This window comes from Bombus pyrosoma, linkage group LG9, assembly GCF_014825855.1.
Source record: "Bombus pyrosoma isolate SC7728 linkage group LG9, ASM1482585v1, whole genome shotgun sequence".
Lineage (NCBI taxonomy): Eukaryota > Metazoa > Arthropoda > Insecta > Hymenoptera > Apidae > Bombus > Bombus pyrosoma.
The window spans coordinates 3,404,154-3,431,513 of record NC_057778.1 but is presented as its reverse complement, the minus strand read 5'-3'; the positions used below and the strand labels follow the sequence as shown (position 1 = coordinate 3,431,513).

The following is a 27,360-nucleotide window of genomic DNA, read 5'->3' as shown; positions in this document are numbered from 1 at the left end:
CAGAGATAGTTAATCAAGCTTCTATTTCATCCTTCGGTTTTCTTCTTTCGCATGCAGCTACGTCGACGGGAAATATCATAAAACTAACTACCTAATCTGTTCCTCATAGCCGCTTGAATATTGGATATGTTGCTCGGCTAGGTAGCAAAATGACGGTATAATGTCGTTTGTATCGTTTGAACGAGGCACGAATAACCGACCTGTCGACGATGAGTAGAAGAGATACACTCATGGAATTATTATGTTTCAGTTCTACCCGAAGGCACGCCCATTATCGTATCGGAACGCGAACGTTACGATGCCGGAGACACTTTGAGGGCAAATTGTAGCTTACCACCCTCCAAACCACCGGCTCATCTCTCATTCACTCTGAACAACGTGGCGGTAAGTGATACCTATAATCCACGCGTCATTATCGAATCCGCAGTTAAGGGAAACCCGTGAAATTAATGGTTTAGGAGCGTTTCTACACAACCTGCAGAGTGTCTAACGTTATTGATTCGAATGTTCATTCGTATTATTGTTGTTGATTGTTTGGATGATGGATACGTTGATTCGAAATACGCTGATGAATTCAAGTCAAATTCTCTATTTGTTCTTTATTCGTTCATTAGAAATCTGCAGTATAAATCCCTTATTTTTATTTAGTCGAAAGCTTGTTGAGCTGTTAATTACGTTCCATTTAATTCCGTAAACTTCATTATTTCGTTTCCAATTTGTTTTTTATGTCATAAATTAACGCCGATAGATCGTTTGATGCGATGAAACATGATTTTCTCGTATTCTATAATGATATCTTTTATGGAGATCATAAATAAATCATACGAAAGTTAAGGTTGCATTCCTCGAGACTTTCTCAACCTGATTGTGTTTTTCTATCGTTAGAAGATTTTTTTTTTAATTTTAGCGAGAATGTAAAGAACGGTTGCGATGTGACATAATTAATGTAGTATAATTTCGTGTTTGAATTTTATGATGAAATTTCCCTTGAAGCGTAAAAAGTCCTTTTTTTACTGAAACTGGAACCTTCACAAAAAGAAAAAATATATTGGAACGATTTATCAAAACTTATATATGAAACATACATAAAAGCTCCAGAGTTTGTTTCATCTCAATGATATTAATCTGTAGATAATAATATCTACAATATCTGTAATTCTATGATAGAATAAAATTCTGCGATATTTCTGTTTTTCTTTTCAAATTTTTGCATATACCATCAACTTCTCATTTTCTATAAATCACTAATGACTATTCGTTACATTACTAATACATTATTCGAGATGTGAAAATTTCCATTAACACGCATTATTGAAGCTATTCTATATTCGAGATTGTAGCGTTGAAGTATCCATAGAAATCGATACGGGCAGATACGACGGTACATCCTGAAGCGATCTCGAAATTTCACGAAGTAAAGCCTTCCCGCGCCGTCCGCCTTCCCCCTTGCCGAAGAACTTTTTCCTTAAACGCTTTTCCGTGTCATCGAAAATTATTTTCAATGCTGACGTTGGATACTTTTCTGTGTGTATACGTATACACAACTAAAATAATTGCATGATATACGAGGGAAACGTAGAAGTTATCGTAGTATGAAAGTTTGAGAGGCTGGTCTATAAAAGTTAAAGAGGTTAAGCAAAGAAGAAGAGAACTTTTCCCCTTGAAAGATCTTCCGGGGCGTATTCTGTGTACATTAGTCTCAGTGCCTACGACCGCCAAAGATTTGTTTCTCGTAATTTTTAAATTCAATCTCCTTTGAATGATTACCTGCAAAGAGAATTTTCATCTACCGTTCTTAATGTACAGAGGCTCACGAAAATATTTCATAGCTTATCATCGAAAATATTTATATATCTGTGTGTTATGGAATATATTTTGAAATTTTATCAGTACTATGGGAACACACGTCTATCGTATTGGTCAAATTTGGGATCATTTTTAGTAAATGTATATAGAAGTTACACGATATTGATACTGCAAATATGTAATTAGTAGTAGAAAATTAAAGTAAACGTGAATTATCATCCTCAGCATAAGGGAACGAGGAATCTAAAGAATTCAAAGTAGTATTTCGTACGTTATAATGCAATATAATAAAAATCTCTAATCTACCAGAAACTTAAACTGAGAAATAAATTTCCACGAAACATTCTTCCGTATTGGAACTTCATCATCTTATATTTGAATTCATAATGCTTTAAAAAGAGGCCAAGACCAATAAATACAGTTTTAATAAAGTACAGCTACATACCAACGGAACACAGCGAATAAACTTTCGTGAAATTTTGCTCGCGTGGAAGTTAGTTAAGCCATACATCGCTACCGCTGCTGTACGATCCAAATGCGAGGAACATTTCATTTTCTAGATGCACGTATTTAGCCATATCGAATAATGAGATCCTACGTCGTCATCCTCGGGGACTATGAGCAATACGGTGGCAGCGGATACACGCTGACTTCCACGTTGATGAAAGTTCGCTGGCAACATTTTTCTCGCTGCGTAATTCAATTTTTGCTTTGAATTAATTGATCGCAAAGAGTTTTCATCAAATTGTAGCCGAAAAAAAGGAGAAAAAGAAAAAAGAAGAATGGCCTGAACTGCACTGACTCACGAAAGTGTTCGAATATTTGTAGACACTTTTTATAAATATATCATCTGTCTTATACGAAACATTCTGACATTTTATTAGCACTGTACTGAGACTCTTATACTATTATAATTGCATAGAGTTTGTAACGAAACTGAAAACGTATATGGAAGCAACAAGATGCTTAGTTCAAGTATATATTTCGTAGAATGTTGATTTTTCACTTCCTACTAATCTCTTATTGAATATTTGCAATAAATATCTTGTAACTTTTATACAAATTTCCCGATTGGTTTTAAATTTGACAGATATAATTATGACAGTCGTGGCTCACTATAATACTAATTAAATTTCAAAATGTTTTACAGTGACTACAAAATGTATTATTTTCCAATGAAGTGCTTTTTGTTTTACTAGGTTTCACATTTAATTTTCTTAATAGGTATTAAGTTTTTGTAGTCGTATGAAAGTAATATGAAATTATATGAAACTTAATATAACTGGACTTAATTAAATACTATACAAATGCTGTAATAAATACAACGGTATAAAAATGCTTTTTACAGCTATTGCACATAATAAAATGTACAATGTGTATATAAAAGTTTCCTATGGTAAGTGTTCAAATACTTTGGCGACTTCCACTGTAGGAAGAAACTAGACATCGAATAATTTCGTAAGCTACACGGCAGAAGCCAGCCACGGTCGTCCTCTGCCTTTGTCAAATTCCATTACCGGTGGATTTTCATGTCGGTGGCGAAGGGAGAACACGGGACAGGGGAAGTATGTTATTTTCTCGAACACACGCCATTGTAAAAAGGGCCGTCGCGACGGAACAACGTACGGTTATGAAGAAAATCGACCTTAGGTGCTTCACACGATGAGACTGAGAGAAAATTAGTAGTACGCGTGTACGTGAGATAGCTTGGCTTATGAGGAATTGCGAGGTTGGCAGGTGAGAAGATTGGTTTTGCTGGTTTTTACTGGTAATGCTATTTCGAGGAATCCGTCGAATTTCCAGAGAACATTTCGTACCTCTGCAAGAAATAAGTCATTTCGGTAACAACGTTTCGTAGACTGTTCAAACCAGTCGAAACTAAGTACAGCCGCTTCGGAACAGATATGTAATTTGTGCGCTTGCATATTTACAGTGTTGACGGAACAGCGTGTTCATTCGGTTTCGAACAGTCAATTTTGATTTATTACTTGTTGTTGATTATTCTCATTGTTGGGTAGGTTTTAACTTAAAAATATGAAATGTACGCAATACATATAATAGGAAGAGTACACGTTATAATTTTTGAGAGATTATATTTAATATCAATATTTTGAGGGAACATATTTTTATTTATGCACTGTTCTTTTTTTTTCTTTTTTTTTTTTTTTTAGTTGTGCTTATAAAAATATGAATTTATGTAAATATTCGCAGTTATGGCAATGCAATTTATTTCGTGCGATATAATATTTAACCCTCTATGTAACGTCACGAGATAAATACAAAACTTGTATTTTTATATTTCTAACATTTTCTCTTTTTAAATATTTTGTGTCATTTATTTGATATTACGATTTTATATTTTATTAACGTTACATTTTGCATTATTTTACTTTTGTTATGTATTAGTCATTGATATCATACTATTAATGATACTTAATTTTTACACGAATGTTTTTAGATGAGGAATTGTAATCGATTATAATCTTCTTTTGCTGACAAGTAAATATACGATCAAAGAAATTTAAAGATGTGTTTAAAACGATAATTGTAGCTTTCTCGAAAACGTTTCTTAAACAGTAAATTGAATTGGAAAGTATTAACAACCTAGAATCTTCCTTCCCTATATATCGATGACAGTTGCCATTGCTAAATTATTAGACTTAAGGGGAGAAAAATCTGTCGATGGCCCGGATTGCTCAATTGATAGAGCAGCGCTTGGTAAATGAAAGATCTGGATTCGAATCCCGGACAAGCAATCCGATCGGCCTATTTTTTCTCCTTACAATAGAAACTGCTGAATGCCACCGCAGAACATATACGACATTAATTGCAGACCATCAGATCGAACTTCTATATATGTATTTTTTGTGCCGTGTATTGCTTTCATTCAGAGTCTTAAATCATTAGAGAACTACGAATTTTTATGGATTTATAAGAAATTTAAACATGTCAAAGTACAGAAAATAAATGTTCAAAAATATTCAAAGTTCAATAATCGTTAAAATATTCAATACATGAAAGAAATCTCCGTTTAAATTTAATTCCTTTAATTGTATTTAGAGAAATATGATTTTGAGTAAATATGCACAACCTTTAGTGTCATTATTTTTCAAAATTTGTAATTTTGTAATTTTAAAACGAGTAATTTTAGAAACTTTCTTGCCACGCCTCTTAATATCAGTCAATATCAGTTCCTTAAAACATTCCTTCAAACAGTAACGGCATACAAGCAGCCGCCTTAGACGGTATTAATTGTCAAAGGGTAAAGTTTAAGTTAATTGCAAACAGTAAGCGGATCTCAAGGGTATGTAATGAAGTACAAGATCCTCTTTGAATTGTGCATTCTCGAGCATCGTATACGTTGTACTTTTTAAACAATTTTAAAGTAGTACATCGGCCCTTGTTAAGGAGAATACTTTGAATGTGTTGTTTAAAGTCGTATAAAGGAATGATGAATGAATTATATTCTTTAATTTATAAAATCGTATCTTTCAATAAACTCAGAAAGAGACAGTCACTACTGGATATTAGATGTTCCGAAACACCGATAATATTTAATAGATTTTTTAACGATCTTTTTTGACATCAAATTATCCTTTTTTAAGGGATAAATCAGCTTTCGATATTATAAATATTTGTACTCTTTTTTGTTTGTTTTAATGGGTTATTCAACATTGAATTCATATATGTGTCGATTTTTATATTTTTTTATTCACCAATGACTTTCTCACATATTGCCTGATTTATGCTTGACATATTCTACTTATTGAATTATCTTTGTTGTCTATTATATTTATTATATTTTTTTGTCTACATTTTTTATTATTGTATTTGTTTGTCTATCCGTTTGATGTATTTATATTACTTAGCGTACACATTGCAGCAATAAAATGCAAAAAATTCTACGTTTCACTTAAGCGCTTGTAAAACGTGGCACACTATTTACTTCTACTTTTGAACAAAATTACGATTAACCGCGGGGAAACTAACTTTTAATGACGAAACTTCCCTCGCTACAACAAATTATTACTTCCAGTTGTACTTACCGTTTTCAGAATTTTACGATTGGTAATGAGGCTCGCAGCATACAAATTACTGGCAGTTTACTTGAAAATCAGTGACAAGAACGTTTCAACAATAATCATAAATTAATCAAAGAGGAAAACAAGAGCTTTATATAGGGATCGTAAAAGCAATAGAAAGCAAATTTGCGAAATTCGTAATACATAATGGTTTTCCTACTTCTTATTAATTATTTATATTTTCACTTTATATTGAAATATAGTATATAATCGATATATATCGAAACTGTCTAGAACAACGATTAAAATATATCGTAGGTACTGGTGAGATTATAATTAAAATATTAAATTCACCGATCCTTTACAATCTGAGATTCCAAAGAAGGTAGTAACAAGAATTCACCTTCGATTGCTTATCGTAGTTACACCTTTCTAATTTATCAATTAAATCGCATTATCACTTCGTTTTCAACATAAAATAAATAACAATAAGTAATTTCAAAGATCTTATAAAAATGGATAAAATTAATCAAAATCCTATTCTCTGTCTATAAATCGTCAAACCGTGCGATTAAACGAATCGAACAAGATATGCAATTTTCAATGTATAAACAGGAAAATGGCTGGTTCCAGGTCGGTACACGATATTTATGGGATAGTAAACGTTGCACGTGAACAATTGAGTGGAACCACGTGAAATGACAGCTATCGCTAGGCTAATAGCGCTCTTGTCGTTCTGCTTGCGTGTAAAATGACGAAATGACGCATTCCTGTTGCGACGGTAAACGGGCATTTTTAAAGAATCGTAAAACAACATGAAGTCGAAGGAGGTTTCAGGAAACCAGTCGGGGTTACGGAGCAGAGAGAAAACCCCTATAACGTAGTCTCGTATCTACGAGTTACGAGGGGCTATGCTTGTATGTTTGCTAGGAATGTGAGATGTGTCACAAGGCAAATACTGTTTCCACCTCATCGTCAAACGTAGTCGATGGACCACGAGCATCCGCAATTTTTATTTCCACTTCTTTCCACCTTCACTCCTCTACTCATTCCGTATGAATTGTATATTACACACAGCGCTTTTAGTAGTGTATATGTACTGGGATACTTTCTTCAGTATCATGACTATTTGCTTATTTATGTTCTTTACATACTTGAATATAAATTAAACCTTTTCATAACGATCTTTCTTTGTACCGTATATCAATATCGATGGAATGTTTAAAATGATATGATATGTTCATAGTCTGTGTTTGACCTCTTTATGAAAATCGTGAACATAAAATACTGGAAGCTCTGGTTACTTGACCATCTCAGACTAATAAGTACATATATTACTTCAGGAATTTTTTCTTCATTTTTTACAGAAAAATTGTATATATTTAATAAAACAAATGGTAGTTTTATTATTATCAAATCTCAAACTTGTTCACTTGATGATAACCAGAATGCTTATAAATTTAATTTAGTACTAAACCATAACTTGTGTGTGTGTGTCTGTGTGAATATTAATTTTTACATTATTTTTACATTTTAGAATTTTTATATCGTGTCTTTATGAAACAGCATATTTTTCAGTTTCCCCACATCTCCTGTTCTCTGTCGACATTTTCTCTCTTTTTAGTGGAGAACCCACAGTTATAAAACATTCCTTAAAAGTGTCCTCGTATTACGGGGCAGTAAGTTATATAATAACCCAATTAATTTTAGATCTCCACACTCAGATGTCTTCATTATTGCAATAGCCTTATTCTCTCCCACCACCATTAACATTCTCTCTCTCTCTCTCTCTCTTTCTTTCTCTACAGAGCAAAAATTATACTTCTATCGTGTCTTATTTTATCTTTCTTAGGATTTCAGCTTCTATCTATTTTTCTAATTTGCACGTAGCAAAGAGACAAAAACTACATCAAAGAGCTTTTCTATATTGCATATATTTGTCGGTGTCTTTCTCGAAACTGTGTTTTCCATTTCAAAAACATATTTACTACTTTATTTATACCATTCGTCATTATGGTTCACTATAGTCTGTACTTCTCTTGATGAATATTCCAATTCCTGTACTTTCTACGCTCTATGTCCTCGAAGTAATAATTTCTAGTATTGTTCACTGAGACGTGCTTCCTCAATCTTCGTTTTACCATGATACATGCTTTCCTCGATACGACGTATGTACAGGTAGGCTGTCTTATTCTAGCAAGATTTACTTCCACTATGTTATTCATAGCTGTTGCGCGATACTGTTCAATATCAAAGTGCAAATTGTTGCGATTAGTAACATTCTTTAAGCTTCTCGTTAAATAGACGTGTTGTTGGTTAAGGCATTGATGATTCATCAAATAAAATATACCTTTTTGCCTTACATATTGCCTGTATGATTTAAAAAATAAAAGATTTTGTCAAATGTCGTGTATCTACAAATAAACATCGTTGTATATCGAAATATATCTTTCTATGTAAATGTGTCGCTTGAAATGAACTTTATATATATATTCAAGTTCATTTCAATAAATAAATACATATATTCAGATTCAATCCATTTACATAATTTAGATACTAATTCTAGAAATCTTTTTTTTTTTAGAATATTCAGGGAATTTATAATATTACGTTTCCTATTTTATGAAATAAAAAATATGGTCTACTGTGTATACAGTACGATAGATGAGATTCTTGGTTAAAAGTAATTGTGAGTCCAATTTGTTTGAATCGTTCTACAGAACACATCTACTAATTCATAAAATTGAAGACAAACTGCAATACCGATATTTCCTGAACAACTCAAAGCAGAGACCTCTGTATGCATCCAAGGAACGGTATCTAGAAACGCAATGACAATTGAATAAAAAGAAATGAATCCGTGAATTGTGTACCGTTCGTAACGAGCTTACGGTTGTTACAATACGATAGCACTCAGCAGTCGTTCCGCGAGGGATGAAATGAATGAAATGAATTTGAACATTAGTAACTAGCACGACTAGGTAGGGAAAGCTTTCGTAACTCAACAGTGGCTTGCAAAAGGTTACACGAAGTTGGATTCGTGTGCCATTCGTACAATTTAATTGGCTTAAAAACTAAGGTAACTTTTACCAATCAAATGCACACCCCGCGGGAAGAAAGATCGTGGTCGCAGCTGCACAAGAGGCGGCCGAGAAGGGGGTGGAAACTTTATTGGATCGTAAGTTGCCACCTGAAGGTACCGTGGCGACCGATGCCCGTGCACTTATTCGCTTCCCACAGCCGAGTAAGGGTCCGAGTATTTTCTTTCACTTGTTCACAGGTGAAACTCCATTGTTGTTCTTACAACCCACGACGAATCGTGTTATAAAGCACAAAAACGACCACTCGGTCCTGAGAACTCACGAAGAAACATCCGTGCCAGTTTTTCTAATATGGCAAGCGGGATCCTTCATCCGGAAATTGAAGAAATTATAAAACTCGTGGTTGGACTGTGTGAAACGCTGTCGTGATAATGAAAACACACGTAGCTTTTTCTTGTTTTGCTCAAATTTGTTGTGTGTGAGAGCGAGGATGAAATTATTCGATTAAATGAGATATAAAGAAATTCTGTTGAACAAAAAGGAATGTTTAACGAAGGAAAATATTAATATTCGATCTTTCTTTTTTAATTTAATCACTCCGAAAATATTCTGATCAACTTTACAATTAAAAACTTTTAGTCTGTTTTTTAAATTTACCTTATCCGTGAATTTGAGTAATAAAATCGAGAAATTCATAAATAGTTGAGTTGATCAGCTTGGTTTAAGAAACACTTGATGGTTTTCTGTATGATTAATAATCTTCGGGAATATTGATTAATTTGCAAAATTTTTAATAATTGCCATTTTTAATTTATTTAGAATATATTGCACAAGTTATAATCAGGGAGGAACGAAATTCTCTTTGCATAATCACTTCTGATTGATACGTAAGAAATTAATCTTGACATTTGTGACATTAAAAATGAAATTTGTATTATATAATGATGTGCAATACACGCAATATGTTCAACAAGAGCGATTTTTACCCCTCATTTCGTCTGAATTGAACCAGATCGTAGAAATTCATTTCCATGTTGTATCGACGACTCAGCGAACTACGAACGACACTCGTATTCAAACGAATCGTTCGATCGTATTGTTCTTACGACCTTGTGAAATGGACTAGATACTTGATACCCGAAAGAGTAATATCGTATAAGAACACGTAATAGAGAGTTATATCATTATACTAAATTACAGTCTTTTTAGCATATTTCTCGAGTTTTTATCGAATTATCGAATAAAATATTAAATAACATTAATCTTCCTTTCCTTTACGACGCGTAAAAATTATTCCCTGTCGATTATTAAATTAAAGTTCAATGAGTAACTAAAGCCATGGAAATTTACAAACGTTACAAATTTTATAGTAGCTCCACTTTCATAGAAATTATTAATATCGCTCGTAAAAAGCGAATAAATTAATATTGTTGCGTTTTATACATTTAAGAAGATTTATTATGCCTATGCTTATTCCATTTTTGTATTTAATATTCCGTCTAATTACTTTAATTACTATCACTTTAATTGTTCAAAAAGTTTATCAACAAAATGTAACTTCTAATTTTTTACGCCTCATATTTCCTTTAATATTTTAATAGAAAACGTTTAAACTACGATTAAATCGCGAACATAATCAGTAAACAGTAGAAGAATTGTATTGGCAAAGTGTATGTTTTATACGCTTTGTACACCTTTTATCTCCACAGGAGTCTTTTTCCTCTCTAGATCGATTGTGTTTCAGTTCTATACCTACTTGCAAAGACTATCGAAATTCGTCCGTGGCAGCTTCGTACAATTGCCCCGAAAACCTATTCTAATTGAATTTCAAAGAGAACCTAACCCGTTTCAACCTTTTAGAACTTACATTCTACGTGACCGATTTGAGTCCTTGAATAGATCCGTACAACACACAATTGACGTCAAAGCGAGCAATTACATCTGCTAGACAAAACAGAAGGTTTCGTTTTCTGATTCCGTGAAATTTCGATATCCAACTGTTTAAACACGGCTGTGTCTGCGGGGACTGGAACGTTGTTCATTCGTTTCTATTGTTTAATCTGGTTTTTACGTATAATATTTAACCCATTGTTTAAATGAAACTTCAACGTTGTACTGGAGCTCGTTACGCTGCTAGAATCAATAACGAAAAGCTCAAGTTCCATCATGTTTCCTGTAATACTAATATCGCTTTTCTATAATTCTGCAATATTTAATTATAGAAAAATCGTTATTATAATTCTAAAAAATTAGCTTCTGTAATTCCATGTACAATATAGTACTGCAACTTTATAATATCCCATTATAGAAGAAAATTATGAATTATAGAAAATTACTTTGTATAATTCTATAGTGATATATTACATAACTATAATAACATGATCGTTAACATGACCGCTAAAACTTCCAATACGTATTATGTATATTCATACAATACATTTATACAATAAGTAACGAAAAAGATAATAAATTGCCACCGAAAACAAATTACATGTTCTGAATTAGTGACTAAAAATGTATGCAGTGGTAAATTGTACCGTATTAACGAAGCTGGGAAATCAATATCGTCCATTGTTTATGTATAACAAGCCTAACGAAACGTAGGCAACAAACCAAGCACGACAATGATCCAATTCAATTTTGTCCAACCATGTAAGCTCATAGGTACATGTTTATCACTTGCAAACATTACAAGATTAGTAACACTAAGAATCGCTTAGCTAAGTAAATGATTTTTTCTTCGAGTTATTAAGTCACATTTAAGTTAATCGTAGGTTACTAATACGCGAAGCAACGTGGCTGCTTCACAGCTGATTTTCACCTACTATTAATCTCTCAAAGAATTTTCTTTGGTCTCAAAGTAGTGGTAGTTTAATTGTGAACATTTATAAATTATATAAATATACATTAATTAGTTTTTATAACGGTCAGAGTGTGTATATATTTTTGATTTTAAATTGTATTGATAGTCACTATGACATAAATTAGATTTTTAAGATCAAATAAACGAAGATAGTCTTTATGGCAATGAAAGCATTGGATTTTCACGAAAATTTTTATGAAATATGCTGGAAGATATCGTCTAATAATTATCATTTATTATAATCTAACTTATTGCCGTCTAAAGAAACAATTTTCATTATGTAAGTTCATTTTTCCAACTATGAATTACATAAATGAAACTCGTGTAGATCCCCTACATATTTCAGCTTTTATCACGTATATGTAACAAATATGGGTGGAAGTTTTCTTATCTATGGCTATTTTTCTCATTCCCTTCTCTTTGCGACTCATATATTTAATCCCACTGTTCCTTGTTCGTACATTTATTTCGCCGGAATATTGTCCCTTTCTTAATGAAGTGCCTAGATGCACCGTGGAAGGAAAATATGTAAATATAATGGAAACTATATAATGCAAAAGCATGAAACATATTTGTCACTAATTAAAATAACATTTAAGTTGTAATAAAATAGCAGTAGGAGTAAAATTTTGACCATCTGGAAAAGCTTTTAAATATTATGCTTATATTTTACACAGTCTCATTATAAAGCTGGACAGATTGAATTTCAGTTGAGCAAAAAATGCGATTTTTAAATTCAAACAAAGCTTTTCGAAACAAGTTTTTTTTTTTAGAAAATTGGGTGAAACAAAAAGTGTACAACATGCAATAACATGCAGATCTCTACGATGACTTTATTACTTTTCTGTCCAAAATGTATGCAAAGTCCTGAAATGCTTGAGTTGTAATATTTGAAGCATACCTGCAACTTTTTTAAACATGCATGGGAATTTTTCGCGAATCAATGATCAAGATATTGACGTATAAAATTCCTAACATTTCGAAAGCCATATGAGCTGTTCTTTTTTTAGAAAAACACTTTAAAGTAATTGCATGATTCCTTTGTGTATTTATTAAAAGATATGCTTACAATAAAATACAATAGGACATTATACACATTCATCTCGTAGAAATAACGAAGTGCCGAGCCATACAAAAGTCTCATCATCCTCACACGATCGAACCCTACGATTTCGTAACGAGCCTTCACACGGGCGTTACTCGTAACAGCCGGTTTGCCCTCCAATTTTTTATTGATCAAACGAAAATCAGGGTCGGAACCGTCGAGCTCTCCGCTCGCCATTCGCCAACAAAAAAGAACGGTTGAAAAAGAGAAGAAAGTCGCGGCCGCGTGAAAACGTCGAAATGAATTTCCGTGATTTACGACTCAGCCGCGTGCGAAGGTATGAAAAAGATCATAGCATTTCGACACTACTTTCATTCTCTATGGTAAATAGACGGGTGTCTAAAGTGATAACGCAAAGGGATTTTACTCAGCCACGATGAATGTTCTTTATTCTCCGCGTATAGCCTTGGAGTCTGGGGGTACAGTGGCATGCACAAACAAGCGCCCACTTTCCCGCGTGGCTTCGACATAATGAAATGCATCGTCCTTTGAGAGTATAATCCAATGCAGATTAAAACCCCGACTGTGTCCTCCTCTCTCGCTTCCACTGTTCCGTGGACTCCTTCGTCTCCGCGATACAAATTGCAGAGCAGCGCACCGACGAGGATAGAAAAGGGTGTCGAGGCTAATCCAACGAGAACCTCGTCGCGACTTTATGGACGAAGCCGACCGAACGGAGAGGCATCCTTAGCAGGAAAAATCGAGGTCGACGAAGGGACCAGTTTCCCCATCTTCTCTTCCTTCCTCGCCAGTGATTCTTCCCTCGTTTCTCTTCTCTTGCTTTTTTCTCAAGCTTAGAATGCACAGCCAGTTACGTACGCCTCTTTGCGGTGTCATCGAATCCATCCACGGCAAAAGTTTGTACTATTTGTAGCGGGAGGAGGAGAGCAGAGAAACCGGGTAACGACCTGGCTTTAACCATCCAAACTAACCCATCGACTCTTCTTTCTCGCTCTCTGTCTTTCCTTTATATTCCCTTATTGTCCATCTCTCTTCCTCCTGCGTAACCCTCTCTCTTCGGCCGGCTTTCACCTCCTATACGTCCTTCCTTTCTCACGAAGTCTCATTCATTAAGTCTCAAGAACGGTCTCGCAATCTCTATAGGGTCGTCGGTAGACGTGTACACGACGTGCCGTTTGTTCTCCACTGAAACTCGAGATGTCCTCCTCGAATAACACGCCCGCGACCGTCACTACTCTCTCACAAATACGCCCTCGCCCGATATACGAGTATACGAACGCAGTCTTTCGTCAACCGGCGAAACACACTCGCCGGAGTCTATACGAACGATGTTAATAAAGTCTTCATCCTGAAGATAATGAAAGATTAGAGCCAAGCCGTGACCTACGACCAGATGACGAAGATTTGAACATCTTTTCTGTTGGCAATTGTTTTAAGAAGAAGTTGTGATGAGCGCGTGATTTCTCTGCTGTGTCTGAGTTTTCGATTTTCTACACTCATTTTTACTTTATAAAAATGAAACGTTATCCGAACGATCTAAGCTTCAACATTTCCAAATTCCGTCTGGAAATTTGCACGGATTAATCAAACTTGTATATTATGAAGCACTACCAGCTTTTGATATATTTAATGAACGAATGAGAAGATATAGCGTACCTCGCGTTTACAAAGAAAAGATATAAGAAGCAAGGAATTGGTTGGAATAGATAGAAATGAAATTTCACATACAAAAGTAGTGAGTCCTTAAATAAAAGAATTATTACGTTCAAATAGACAATTAAACAAGATTATTATGTTCAAGCAGTGTCTTGAAAAATTTATATTCTAATTCTATGAAAATTTAATTAATCTGCAGTAGTTTGTAGGAATATTTGAACACTTCCCAGCGAAAACTTTTATGTATAATATATATCGTGTGTATTATACATAGATATATCATCTTCTACAAATCTTTTAGCATAATGTTTCTATAAATGTTCGGATACTTTCGTGAGCTACCGTATATTTTACTGGTCGTACAATTTACGTTGCTATTTGAAAAAGAATATCGAACTACACGCGTAAGGATTCGCGACGCAACATCTTCGGCGAACTTTTGACAGTTGGATGCGAGGATCGATCCCATCGGATACACCGCCAATGCTCGGTCATCCCCTATATCCGGCACGCGTGCACGCGTACACACGTTCGAACATCGAATTTCAACGTTCCTAGGCACGGACAATGTAATCACGTTGTTTGCTTGCCGGTCCTGTCATTCGGACACAGAAGGTGGGCGTACTCGCAGCTCCAATCAAGGCCTGGCGCTCCCTTTGATTCTGTTCTTCAATTTGTCACTGATGAGGTTTCTTCGAATTTTCGGCTGACCAGGGTCAAACGGTCTGGCACGCGATGAACAAACGTTCGACCTGTCGATTTGCATATCGAGGTTCCAGTAGATGGTTGTATAGTAGATAATTGCAAAGTTTTCAGCTGTTGAGAGGCCAGGCTGTTGGTGTTTGGGTTTTGTTTGAACGATACGTTTTAATTGAAATTGTTGGATGCTGCGAAAGGGGGTAGAAGGCACATATCTTTTTTGATGTGATAGTAGACCAGTATGTCATGTAGATTAATGTAAATTATAGTTCGACGGGATTAGAATGTTTTGCAGTTTTCATCATGCAAATATGGATTTTTAATCTCTCGAACGTAATAATTCTTTTATTTATGGTTCCTATGTTACTTTACGCAGCGTTGTATTCCGCAAATACTCATTCAAAGATCAAGTATGTCGTAGTTACATCCGTAAGAACTGTACAAATCTGGCTGAAATTGATTTGTATCTATCGATTTTAATTTTGTGTCTATGAAAGATGAGGTTTAGATTTTAAATATCAGGATTGACTGATTTAATGAACTGGTAAAAATTACTACTTTCGTATTTAAACCTTCACGTTCGATGTTGCGTACACGAGTTATCAATAAAGTAAACCATAACTGTATTTGTTGTGTATAAAATTGATTTTAAATATTAACGTGTTATGTCTTCTTTATAAAAACGCCACAAAAAATGTATGCCTGTTAACTATTAATAAATGATAAAATACAATTTTTTAATACAGCATAAATATTTACAGATACAATATTCGATACGAATATTATTTAATTTAATATGTCTATATGCTTGTTTAAACGTCAACGTCACGAATGACAGTACATGGATTATAACATCAAGGATTAGTATACTTAAATTGATACAGCTACAGAAATCACGATCGATTGATTTGAAAAGCGAGTTATATATAGTAATTTAATCGGCGCATAAATAATTCTGTTATACCAGCGCACATAATGTTTCAGTATTTAATGATAAATGTTGACAATCAACATTGAATATTTACGTACATCTCGTATAAGGCACAATATCACGCGGCGGCGTGCAACTGTTGTTTTGCAAATCTCTGCAAACCGCTGGACGTTCCGCGCAACGTAGGTATCTCGCGAAAATTATTACCACCATCCGTGAATGTAGAACGGAAATTAGATACCCGGTGTACATTCAGTTGCCATCAGCATAGTTCGTAATACAGGTATCGTGTAGATCAGCGTAGATTGGAAATCGTCACTTTGTACGGTTATTTGGTAATAAGTTGATTTACGTATACGTCTGTTCGACATTTTTGAGAACGATACACGATATATCTCAAATGATATACGCGGATTTTCGAACTTTCGAAACTTGATACGTCGCATAAAGTTAGAGAATCTCTGATGATATTCGACATATTTCTTTTTATTGGAAGAAGTTTATGTTTAGGAGATGACATCAGCCATCGATACGAGAATGCAGAAAAATAGCAAAGTCGTGTACGAGTTTACGTAGTTTTTCGTGAAGAATATTTTGAAATACACAAAAATTTGTGTAATATTATAGATGGTCATATAAATAGAAAAAATATTTCTTTTTTAATATCTTTTATTTTTTATGTCATTTCGTGCTTCTGTAACCATTTGGCTGTTTTAAGAAACTCTATATATGGCATTAAAAAAAAAAATCTTGCGTATCTTCTTTATTAATATTCAACGGATTTTATTCAAGAACATATTCCCAACTCTGTATTTTTCTAGTTTTCTCGCAGTTTTATATTCGATTATTTGGATAAGCATTCGTCAAACAGGAAAAGCAATGAAAGTAACAAAATGTTTAAATTAGTAACAATTTTATATTTGTTCGACCTAGTTTTATATGTTGAAATTTCATATTCATTCTTCTCAAGCGTAATTTCAACAGAGTCTGCTTGAAAAATAGGACTGTCAGTAAATAATTTATTAGTAATATCCTGGCAGTCTATCTAAAACACTTCTTTAACACTAACAAGGAAGCTCATAAATTTAATTTTTTTTATAGTTTCTTGTCTCGAACATTTTTTATCTATTAAGTAGAAATAACGTGTTTAAAACATTTCAAATATTTTGCATGATACATATTACAATTTATTCCCATGAAGCATAATACGGGGTTAAGTGATTCAATAATATTTCATACACAAGCATGAAGTTTAAACATTTGATTTAGTTTAATATTTCATATATAAAGTTTAACGTAAACTAATGACAGATGATTAATTAACACAAAGTGACAAAGCATTTATTGGTTTATTTCGTGTAAATTACTTGTGTCGACGACATGTAAGAGCTTCTAATCTCATCGCCAATAAATTTCCTGTGCTGCGATGAACCAATACTTCTTCTAATACGTTACACTATTATTGCCGGAACGGTGGCGCGTCAGCTATCAAGTCGATCCATCACCTTGCAAAAGGAAAAACCAGATTCATACAAAACGAGTACTGCCCCATAAATATCACCCTCACTTGATAGTGAAGTATGTTTGCAAATGGATATCTACCATCGCGTCGGCCAATTTGGCTGATAATTTCATTAAAAAACGCTGCAGATGCAGTATATCGTTTCACCCAAACCATTAATCTTCCATAAATCGGATAATTAATACGATTCATGTTTGATGAAAGATTTTTTAATTAAAACAATATTTCAAAGATTAAAAAAAATGGGTACGTATATGATCTCATCCGAAAATAACGATATTAAGTCCTTTATATTTCAAATTCGTCACAAAACAAATATACCAGCACGATGTATGAAATTTTTTATAACCATTGTAATTATGCCATGGAAAGATATATTTTTATATTCTCCCTATAATGTAGATTTCAATATATAAATATGGATGTATGTTCAAATACAATTTTATATATAATTAAATGCAATGTATATATAATATAGATTTGAAGATATATTTCTTGTAATCTGAAGGACCATAAATGTCACGTTTTCATTTCGCGTACGATTATCGACAAAGAATAGAAACAAATTCTCCGTAAATGTATTACCTTACAACAGTTCTACTTTCAAAATAATCACCTTGACTAACGAAATGAAAAAAATAATCTGTAAAACTTTTAAACCAGCTCACTAACTATCAAGAGCAGAATTTATATCTAAGCCATCAAACACTTTAACCCGTTATTTTAAATCTGATACAGAGGCTCTGGACATTGCCTGGTCCCGGCTACCTAACCAGATTACCCCTGTGATCTACTTAGTCCATCGACCTTTGACAAAAAAAAAAAAAAAAAAAAAAAGAAAGGAAATAGCCAATTTTCTTTGCGGAATTACTTTGAGCGGGGTTCGTTAAAAAACGTCCCCGCAACAGACTTTCTCCGATAACTCGTGTCACCATTTTGTAACAAAGGAAAGCGGGTCCTTGACGCGCGCGGAAAACTGCTCAGGATTTGTGTAATCTGGCAGAAATTGGGACCCTTTGGGTTACCGTACGCCAGCTTCACGGCTCGGCTTTCCCCTGCTGATTAAGCTCCGGTGACCGTGTGTGGATCGATGGAATCGCAACCGCCTGATCTCGTATTCAACGTTCGTGATCCGACACACGGTATCGTGCGTTAGGCCACGAGCTCTATGCACAGCTCCGTGTGCGTCTACCAGTACCTCCAACCATTCGTAGAACCTGGCAGGAGCGCACACGTAACCTCTGTACCTTTCGGTTCGGCTGGGAGGGGCTGCGTTTGGGGGTAGCCTATTACAATTTACACGCGGTTATATGTAGCTAAACGAAGCAGCAGGCCTGCTAATTGTGGTTAAGTTTAATTCGCGCCGACGTGCGGGCTTGGCTCGAGCGGAATGGTGGCAGAGAGATAGAGAGGGATAAAGATACGTATAGGGTGTTCCAGAAATAGGTGATTTAACTTTGGTATAATGGAGAGCTGAGAAGTTAACTAGGTAATGAAATGCGGGTCTGAATGGTTATTTCTGACACAACCAGATGGGATTATAACAATATGCACGCGTTTCAGCCTATAGCGTCGCATATATAAATAAAACCATATAGTAACGTTAATCGTCTTTACAACTTTACACAGTACCATATTTTACATTTCCTAAAGACGAAACAAGGTCATATAAATGTAGGTGAAAAGTTTACATTCTAGAAAATCCGTGTAAGTGTTTGAGTGGTTTCGTAAGCTACTACGTAATAGCTATTATATTAATGGCTACTGTATAAGCTAATTTCTGATTAAACATAATAGATAGGAAGTTATTCTACATACAAAAATAAGTAAGAAGTCTTTTCGCGTAAGGCCTCGTTTTCGCGAAAATAGCGTTTTGACGTGTTTGTCAGGAATTATCCCAGTACACGTGTACTCGACGAATTTCCAAACTTATGTTTCTTGAAAGCGAAGTTTCAAATGAAAGAACTATATTCTACATTTTCGACTTACTTTTGTACGAGAGATCATTGCAAATTTTTGGTACACCGTCTATACACGGTGAATGGGGAAAGGGGAAAGATCGTTTCGTTTGACGTGCGCTCGCACAACTAACGGGGATGGTATCGTCGTTGTTGCCACCGGTGCATCCGACGCGCGCCTCCTGTGTGCACGTGTAAGCTGGGCGCGAGACGATATAGGCTGTATATATTCGCGCGTTTATCGATACCGCGAGGTTATTGGCCAATAATGCGGGAGAAAACCGACGTGCACCTCTGCGATCACCGAACGGCTGCATTCTGCTTGCGCCCAGGTCTTTACACCGGCGATTGCTATTATAGGCGGGATCTATCGACAGATACGCCAGCCGAACGATGCAGCCGAAAGAAAGGGTAGAACGAGGAATGAGGAACCAGAGATGAGAAGATCGGGGGATGGCCACTTACTAAATTGGCGATAGACAAGCACGATCACTCAGCGTCAAATTACCACGGACTCGCGGTGCATGATGGAGCGGACGCTCATAGATGCAGATGGATCCTATTGTTTCTACGGCAAGGTCCTCCACCAGAGAGGGAGAGATACGCATCCGGACTTTTCCCTCGCCTCGTGTATTATCTCTTTCTCTCTATCTCTTACTCTCTCTCTCTCTCTCTCTTTCTTTCTTTGTCTGTCTGAAAACCCATCACCCATCGTTTTGGATCTTTTCTACGTCGATTTTGTAGCGAAGCTTCTTTTATCTTCTTCTTTCGTTACGCCCCTTTCACGAAATCTCGATGCTCGCCGCATTTAGGTCCTTGTTCGATTTGTAGCACGGTCTTTTCTTCGATTAGGTTTTCCTGATTGTTCTAGCCTGGTATCGATCAGGCTTACTTAGTTTGTTGAGGCTTGCTTAATTTGTTTGGGCTGTCTCTAATTGTATCGTTATGTTCGCAGGTGCTTTATCGAACTGCGATTTATTGGGAATTTTGGATACTTGAGAGTACAACTTTATCGCTTCCTTCGTTTCAATTACGTGCTGTTAGGTTTTCAAAAATCCACGTTTGCTTTGAATGTCTGGAAGGTTCCAGTTTCGCAACGAATAGTTAGCTTCGTTATTCCAAATTCATAACAGTAATCAGTCCTAGAATTCAATAATTTTTTGAATGGAGTTACCAGTTTCTTTTCAAATAATGTATACGTTATCGCAGGTGTCTAACAGCATTATGTTTTTCACGTAAATTTTCGAATGAAACAGAATACGTCTCCATTTTCATTGGAAAGATACACGAACCAGATCTACTAGTAAATTGAACCTGATACCGTACAATCAATTCAAATGGTTGATGAGTTTATGGGCTAGCTTAGTTGTTGTCAGGTAGCTTTACGCCTGGCCGAAATGCTAGGGTCTACAAGGGGTTGAGTGTCACGCACTAATACCATCCATAGCTTCGGGCGCATCGTCCAATGGAATTGCTTCACGGCGAAGAAAGGGCTCTGGATCGTGAATCTATGTTATTCCTGAATCTTAATGACGTAACTGTGACATGGCACAAACGTTTCACGATGACTAATTCATTAATGACGAAGCAATTTTCTTTGATTGTTGATGATAGTATAAAGATATTAGGATTGTTATACTTGACATGGGTGGAAATTGGTTGAGGTTGAAATAATTTGAAAAAATAGACGGATCAAACATTTTTAAATTGTATATTTTTATGGTAAATATATAGTAACTTTATTTTCAAAAACGAAGAATAAAGATGATAAAATTAAAATTTCTTGATGTTAATGAAAGATGGTACGTTACGTCAAAATATTGTAACATGAGTATTTTATCACATTGTTAAACATTTTAACACATCTTCTGGCATACTGTCCATTTTACATTTATAATATTATAACATACATAAAATGTTCATTTTACATTCCAAAGTTAATTTTTGCACGATGGACTGCAATTCTAATTGCAGCGTAGGTTCGACTGCGGTAAAGTATTTTACATAAATTAATTCATTAAGGATTAAAACTCGTTAGACAATAATTTAGAGATGTCAACAAAATTTTCATGACTTAAGAAAGATATATCATTGATAAAGCACTTGCTTCAGTTTCTTTGATCTTTATTTTCATTGAAAACCGAGACACTGAATATGTTCTTATTGTCATAAATCTACTACACTTTACAGACGAACTACGTCTATTTCTATGTTAATACGAAAAAATGTACTTTTAAAACTTTATGATACTATAATCCCTTCTGACTATAACGTAATATAGCGTATTAAAAATTCTGCCGCACTTCTTACACGAGATTCCATAAAAGTCAAAGTGCAATAAAAGAAATATTTTTACAGAACGATACGATCAACATTCCAAGTAGAAACATATTTTACATTCGATCGGGTCTCGAATTCATCGAGAATGAAACACGTTTCTAAAAACGTCGATCGGTCGTTGTTACTGGAAGCTCGCAGCTGAAAGGCGAGCTATTGTCAAGTGGCGGAAAGCTCGAGCGACAAAATCGAATAATGGAAATTTTATTACTTCACCGTGCCATTCAGCGCGATTCTAACATCGCGAAGATAAATTTGAGGCAGGAATTTTCAACGCTGGGACGGTTCCGATTTTTCCGTGGAAGTAACTTAAAAGTCGCAATTCCTCAAGTTTCTTGAACTCAGCAGTAACTGGAATTTACTACGAGTCACGGATGACAGGCTAATACCAGTTTTTCGTCCCAGGGAGAAGCGTAATCCCGTCGATGGGCATCGTTGCTAAGAAACTGCACAGCTGGCGCTTCCAGTTTTCAAAATTCCTTCTTTGGATCACGACAAGTTAAGCCTCGAGCCTTCGTGTTAATTTGGTCCGTCGAATTACACTACCGTCCTTAAGTATTTAACTAACTCATATAATTTGATAAGAAGCTTGACATTTTTGTTATATCTTCAATGTAATGATCGAAGAATTCTTTAACTCGTGTCATTAGAGGCTCATAAAAGTATATAAACATTTACCGTGCAAAATTTTTATGCCGATATTGTGTGTTATAAATATAAAGCTATGGGTATTAGGAAAATTTGTGTGTAAATAACAAAATATTTATTACAAAGATATGCGTAATAAAAAATTAATATGCAAGATAATAATCTTAAGCATATAATAAGTGTTAAATGTAGCTTCACTGAATATTAACATTTCTTAATATACTGAATACTTGACTACTTAAATACTTTTGTAATCTCTGTGGAATATATACCTACTAGTATTACACATCTTGTAACTACTATATATATTTTCAGATTTGTTTCAAACTTTAGGAATATAATTATGATAGCCAAGTCTCATAACAGTGCTAATGAAATTCTAAAATGTTTCGTATAACACACATAATATATTCATAAAGTGTCTACAAGTGTTGTAATACTTTCGTGAGTTTGTGCACCTGCATCGTTCGAGTTCTATGTTTAGATAGAACAGTTGATAAAATCTATATAATGTATGTATATGAACTTCTAAAACGTGACTGGTAACACGTGTTTCAATCGTTCTAATACCCCAAGATTGAACAAATTTACATTTAAAGTCAGAATCAATTCTCATCCAGTCTCAATTATTGCTCTCTTGTGTTTTTACTCGAGATGTTGCAAACACGCGTGTTTTTGCGTTACAATCAGCATCGAAACTGTTACCAACACCATTATAAACAAAATTGTCCGAAAGATATACACATTTATTCCATTAAACCTTAAATAACGGAGTAACACCTATTAAAACTGCTGAAAGTTTAAATAATTATTTTTGAAAAACTAATGAAAATCTTCAAATTCAGTTGAAGCCGTCTGAAAGAGTAATTCTTTTCCTGCAAAATGCTTCCCATTTCATTTCCATCCGACTTCTCGTTCCTGAGATATCATCGTTTAAAGAGAATGGCATTTTTCAATAATTCTCTATCGCTGTCTCTCTCGAACGCTCGGATCTCTCACTTCCACCACGTTGCTGACCAATCACAACCTGGTTAATAGCGCGCTGGTCAGTGACAGACAGCGTCTACGTTCTTTACCGTTACTACTACTACGCGTACGCATTTCCTGGAAAAAATGTAGGTCATACCGTTCCAGGCTGCCATTCATAATTCTACGGATTGAGATACGTCTATTATACTTTCTACTCTTTTTGCCGCTATATCTTCCGAACCAATTGAGATATCAACTTAGATCAAAATGCGTTATCAAGGATGAACTTTTGTCTATCTTCCAAATAGTTAATACTTAAAAATTTCGTAGTTGTTTTATATGCACTGTTTATAAGATGATGTATCATTCGGTCACATAATATTAACTACTGTTTCCATGAATATTTATCAACTTAAATCAAAGAGTTTCGTTCGAGGTATTCTATATATAGTGACTCATAAAAATATTCAAACGCTTGCAGACATTATACGTTTATACGTTTTATACGAAACATTTAGAAATATCATCAGTATTGCGACGAGATCTATCATGATTATATTGATAAGATTCGAAACAAGTTAGAAAATATACGACACTTCGCAGATGTAGCTTAAGTAATCTATTAATTCACCGGTGAAAGAATGAAATCGATATTGTCGGGACCGGATCTCAGCGTCGTTGTATATTGCTACAAACGATTCATTCCAACAATCGCCTTCGACAATAATTACACGGGGTTGGCTTAAAAAAGTAGTTTAATCGAGCGCACGTGAAACGCTTGTCGTTGAAGTCAATTAGTCAGAAGACTCTGAGAGACTTTTTATTTAAACGGCTTAAGCGTCCTCCACTTTAACGTTGAACGTGACTAGCTAGTCGCTAATTATCTCGCCTTCTAGTCTCCTTCGCGATAACACGCACATTCTACGGGAAATAGTTTTTTAAACTCGGCATAAGTATTACGTAACCGAGATAAAATAGAGTACAATGGGGCATTAATTATTGTAACAAAGATGTCGTCATCGAAGTAGCGGACGTTTTAAATATTTGTTAATAGAATGGACGTTGATGCAAAGTTTTTGGTGTATCGTATCGAAAATAATTGAGGAGCTTTCTGGAAGGAGGCAACATAAGACAAAATAGTAAGTTGAATAATATAGTAATTTGTTAGGTTTTAGACACTGGTTACGTTCGCTGTTTTTATTTTTATGATACAATTTATTATAAAATTTGCAAAATGAATTTCATAAATTTTATACTACTTAAACTATTTGATTAAAAAATATATACTTGCCATAGACTTACACAGCCGATTTTCAGAAAGCTTCTTTATTTATTAAGGAAGCTTCCAATGATTCTGCTTAACATGCTACAAAAGATAGATTATAAAACGTATACCATGTTACAATAATAATAATGGGCTTATCTCGTCAGAAAGTAAAATCTCCCGTAAGATTTCTTTTTCTCGATTAACGAAATAATTACTTTAATTGAACTGTCAGTTTTTCGTTATATCTTTAAAATACAAACAGTTTTGCGTCTCATCCATAATTCCCCTATATAAATGGTTGTTCCGTATACTTGATACTTGAAAATAGTGAAGTTGTACGTGTATACGATGCATGATAACTATTTTAACACATCGATAGCACTGTATGGAAGATAATTAAGATCCTTGTTAGTTAATGCTATTCTAAAATTACATTACACCCAAAATTGTAAGTATGACTGTCGTTACACGTATAGCACACGTTACGGTAGTTCCCTTGCCGCATACAAATAAGATGGCGATGTTCATGTCGGCATAATCATACAGTTTCCATTACTTTCGTTACGATTTCCTTGCGCACGCTGTTTCGAAACTTTGATGCTTTAGGCGGTCGTTATCCTGTTAAGAACACTCCTGTCCCGATACGTTGGAATTTCTTTGAAAATGGACGTGCATGCCATGCAAAGTATCGGAATGCATACTTTCTTTTCTATAAGGTAACATAAAGGTAACATTGTGGGAAGTTATTTGTTCGTAAATGAAGCTTCAGAAATAATATGAGAACAGTAAGGTATAGTATCGTGTAGTAAACATGGGATCGAAACAGAATATACAAATATAATTAGTGAATCGGAATTATTGTTGTGAAATAAAATTTATGGATTTCAAATGTTTCATTTATTGTTAATAAAATAATGTATTACGAAGACGTTTTGAAATTTGTTTCGAGATATAAATTAAGACGTATCAGATAGACTTCAATGATATCAAACGTGAATAATCAGACACGACGTAGGTATTCGATTCGATAGGTATTCGATCAACTTATATATCTATAGTTTAATAATCCGCTTAAATAAAACATTTATTTCGAACGTTTCATAGATGCTCATTTTTTAATCACTTTATTTCTGCTCTTTTTCTTTGTAATTTCTAACGTTCTTTTAAAATTGTTCTATAACGTATCAATTCCAGAAATGTTCTCTCTTAAGAATAAAATTTTCCTATCAATTTCTTTTCATTCAATTTCACTAAATTGTGAATTCTTCCATTGATTGAATTGAATTCTAAGGTTTTCGAACTTGAAAATTGAAAATTGCAACTACTGCTAAACAACTACTAAACTATACCCGGCAGGAATTAGTTTCTTAATTAATTTATATCAATGTAAATCGTGAAACTTTACTTAAATCTCGAGTGTCCATTTGTCTAGGTTGTACACCATTGGAGTGTTAAATAACTCCCTGTGTGATGGTTAATTTTATTATCCCCATAATTTCGTGATACCACACATAACGAGCTATGCGTAGTCGATCAAACTAACCTCGGTGAACCCATCCAGAGTGGAACTTTTGGTGACGGTTTATGCGTTAGTCCGCGTTTTGGCTTTCATTGAAATGTTACCATGCCGGTAATCAAACGTCAAATGGGCCGCTATAATTCGCGCAGAAGCGCATTAATTGCTTCCATAAATCTAGACGTTAATGCACGCCGGCGCGACTAATTGCGCGAAAGACCGTGCCAGTGTTTGAGATCGCGCTGCAGAACACCCCTGTCGAGCAATCTCAAGGAATCTGACGTCCGCTTAGTATTTCACACGAAACACCGTGTTTAATCGTATATAGAATGGATATAAAAGTTATTGGCGCATCTTTGTATTTATTATAGCATTTATATGATAAGTAATTAGGCCCAAGTGTATTAAATTTCGTATCACTTTTCCTAGGCATACGCTTTTACGGTATTTCAATTGAAACGAAAATACAAATAAAGCTGCGTGATATAAACAATAAAAGAATTATTAAACGAGTATGATAACATAACTTAGATTATACTACATACGTATACATATAATGCATACTGACGCTACGTAAATTTGGACCGTACCAGAAGTTTTCTCTGTATTTCTAGAAACAGCATATACGAGCTGAGAATTATAGTTACTTGATCTGTTCTACACATTGTTAAACATTTGCTATTCATACGTGACACGTAAAGACTTAATCAGACGTGAATTGTAAATGAAGAAAGTTATACTGTATACATATTTATATATATTACGAAACCTTGTGTTATTTGTATGATACTAACATGTTGCATAAAGAGATGTCTCGTGTTTACCAAACCTACTATTGGCAATGAGTTGGGGATGACGTTGGAAATGAGGTTGTGTTCATACATCAAATTTATCGCTATCGTTATCGAGGTTAAACGACATAAGAGAACTTAAGATTGTACCAGAAATCAAATATCGTTAGAAATAAGCGGAATTTTGATTATGAATAAACAGATTTGGGTTCATTAAAAGAATTTTCAAAGAAATTTTCCAGGTCACATAACTTAATTAATTCAAAAT

At 34.6% G+C, this 27,360-nt stretch overlaps 1 protein-coding gene and 1 long non-coding RNA gene across 3 annotated transcripts in view; one reads left to right on the top strand and one right to left on the bottom strand.

The window, feature by feature from the left end:
• Positions 1–27,360, bottom strand: part of LOC122570873 — a 136,000-nt gene that overhangs the window by 14,167 nt on the left and 94,473 nt on the right. The gene's annotated exons all lie outside the window — the stretch shown is intronic.
• LOC122570869 overlaps positions 1–27,360 on the top strand; it is a 232,518-nt gene that overhangs the window by 128,631 nt on the left and 76,527 nt on the right. For both annotated transcript variants that reach the window (XM_043733768.1, XM_043733769.1), the window contains exon 4: positions 251–384. In XM_043733768.1, the coding sequence (XP_043589703.1) occupies positions 251–384 (134 nt within the window). The remainder of the gene's footprint in view (positions 1–250; positions 385–27,360) is intronic.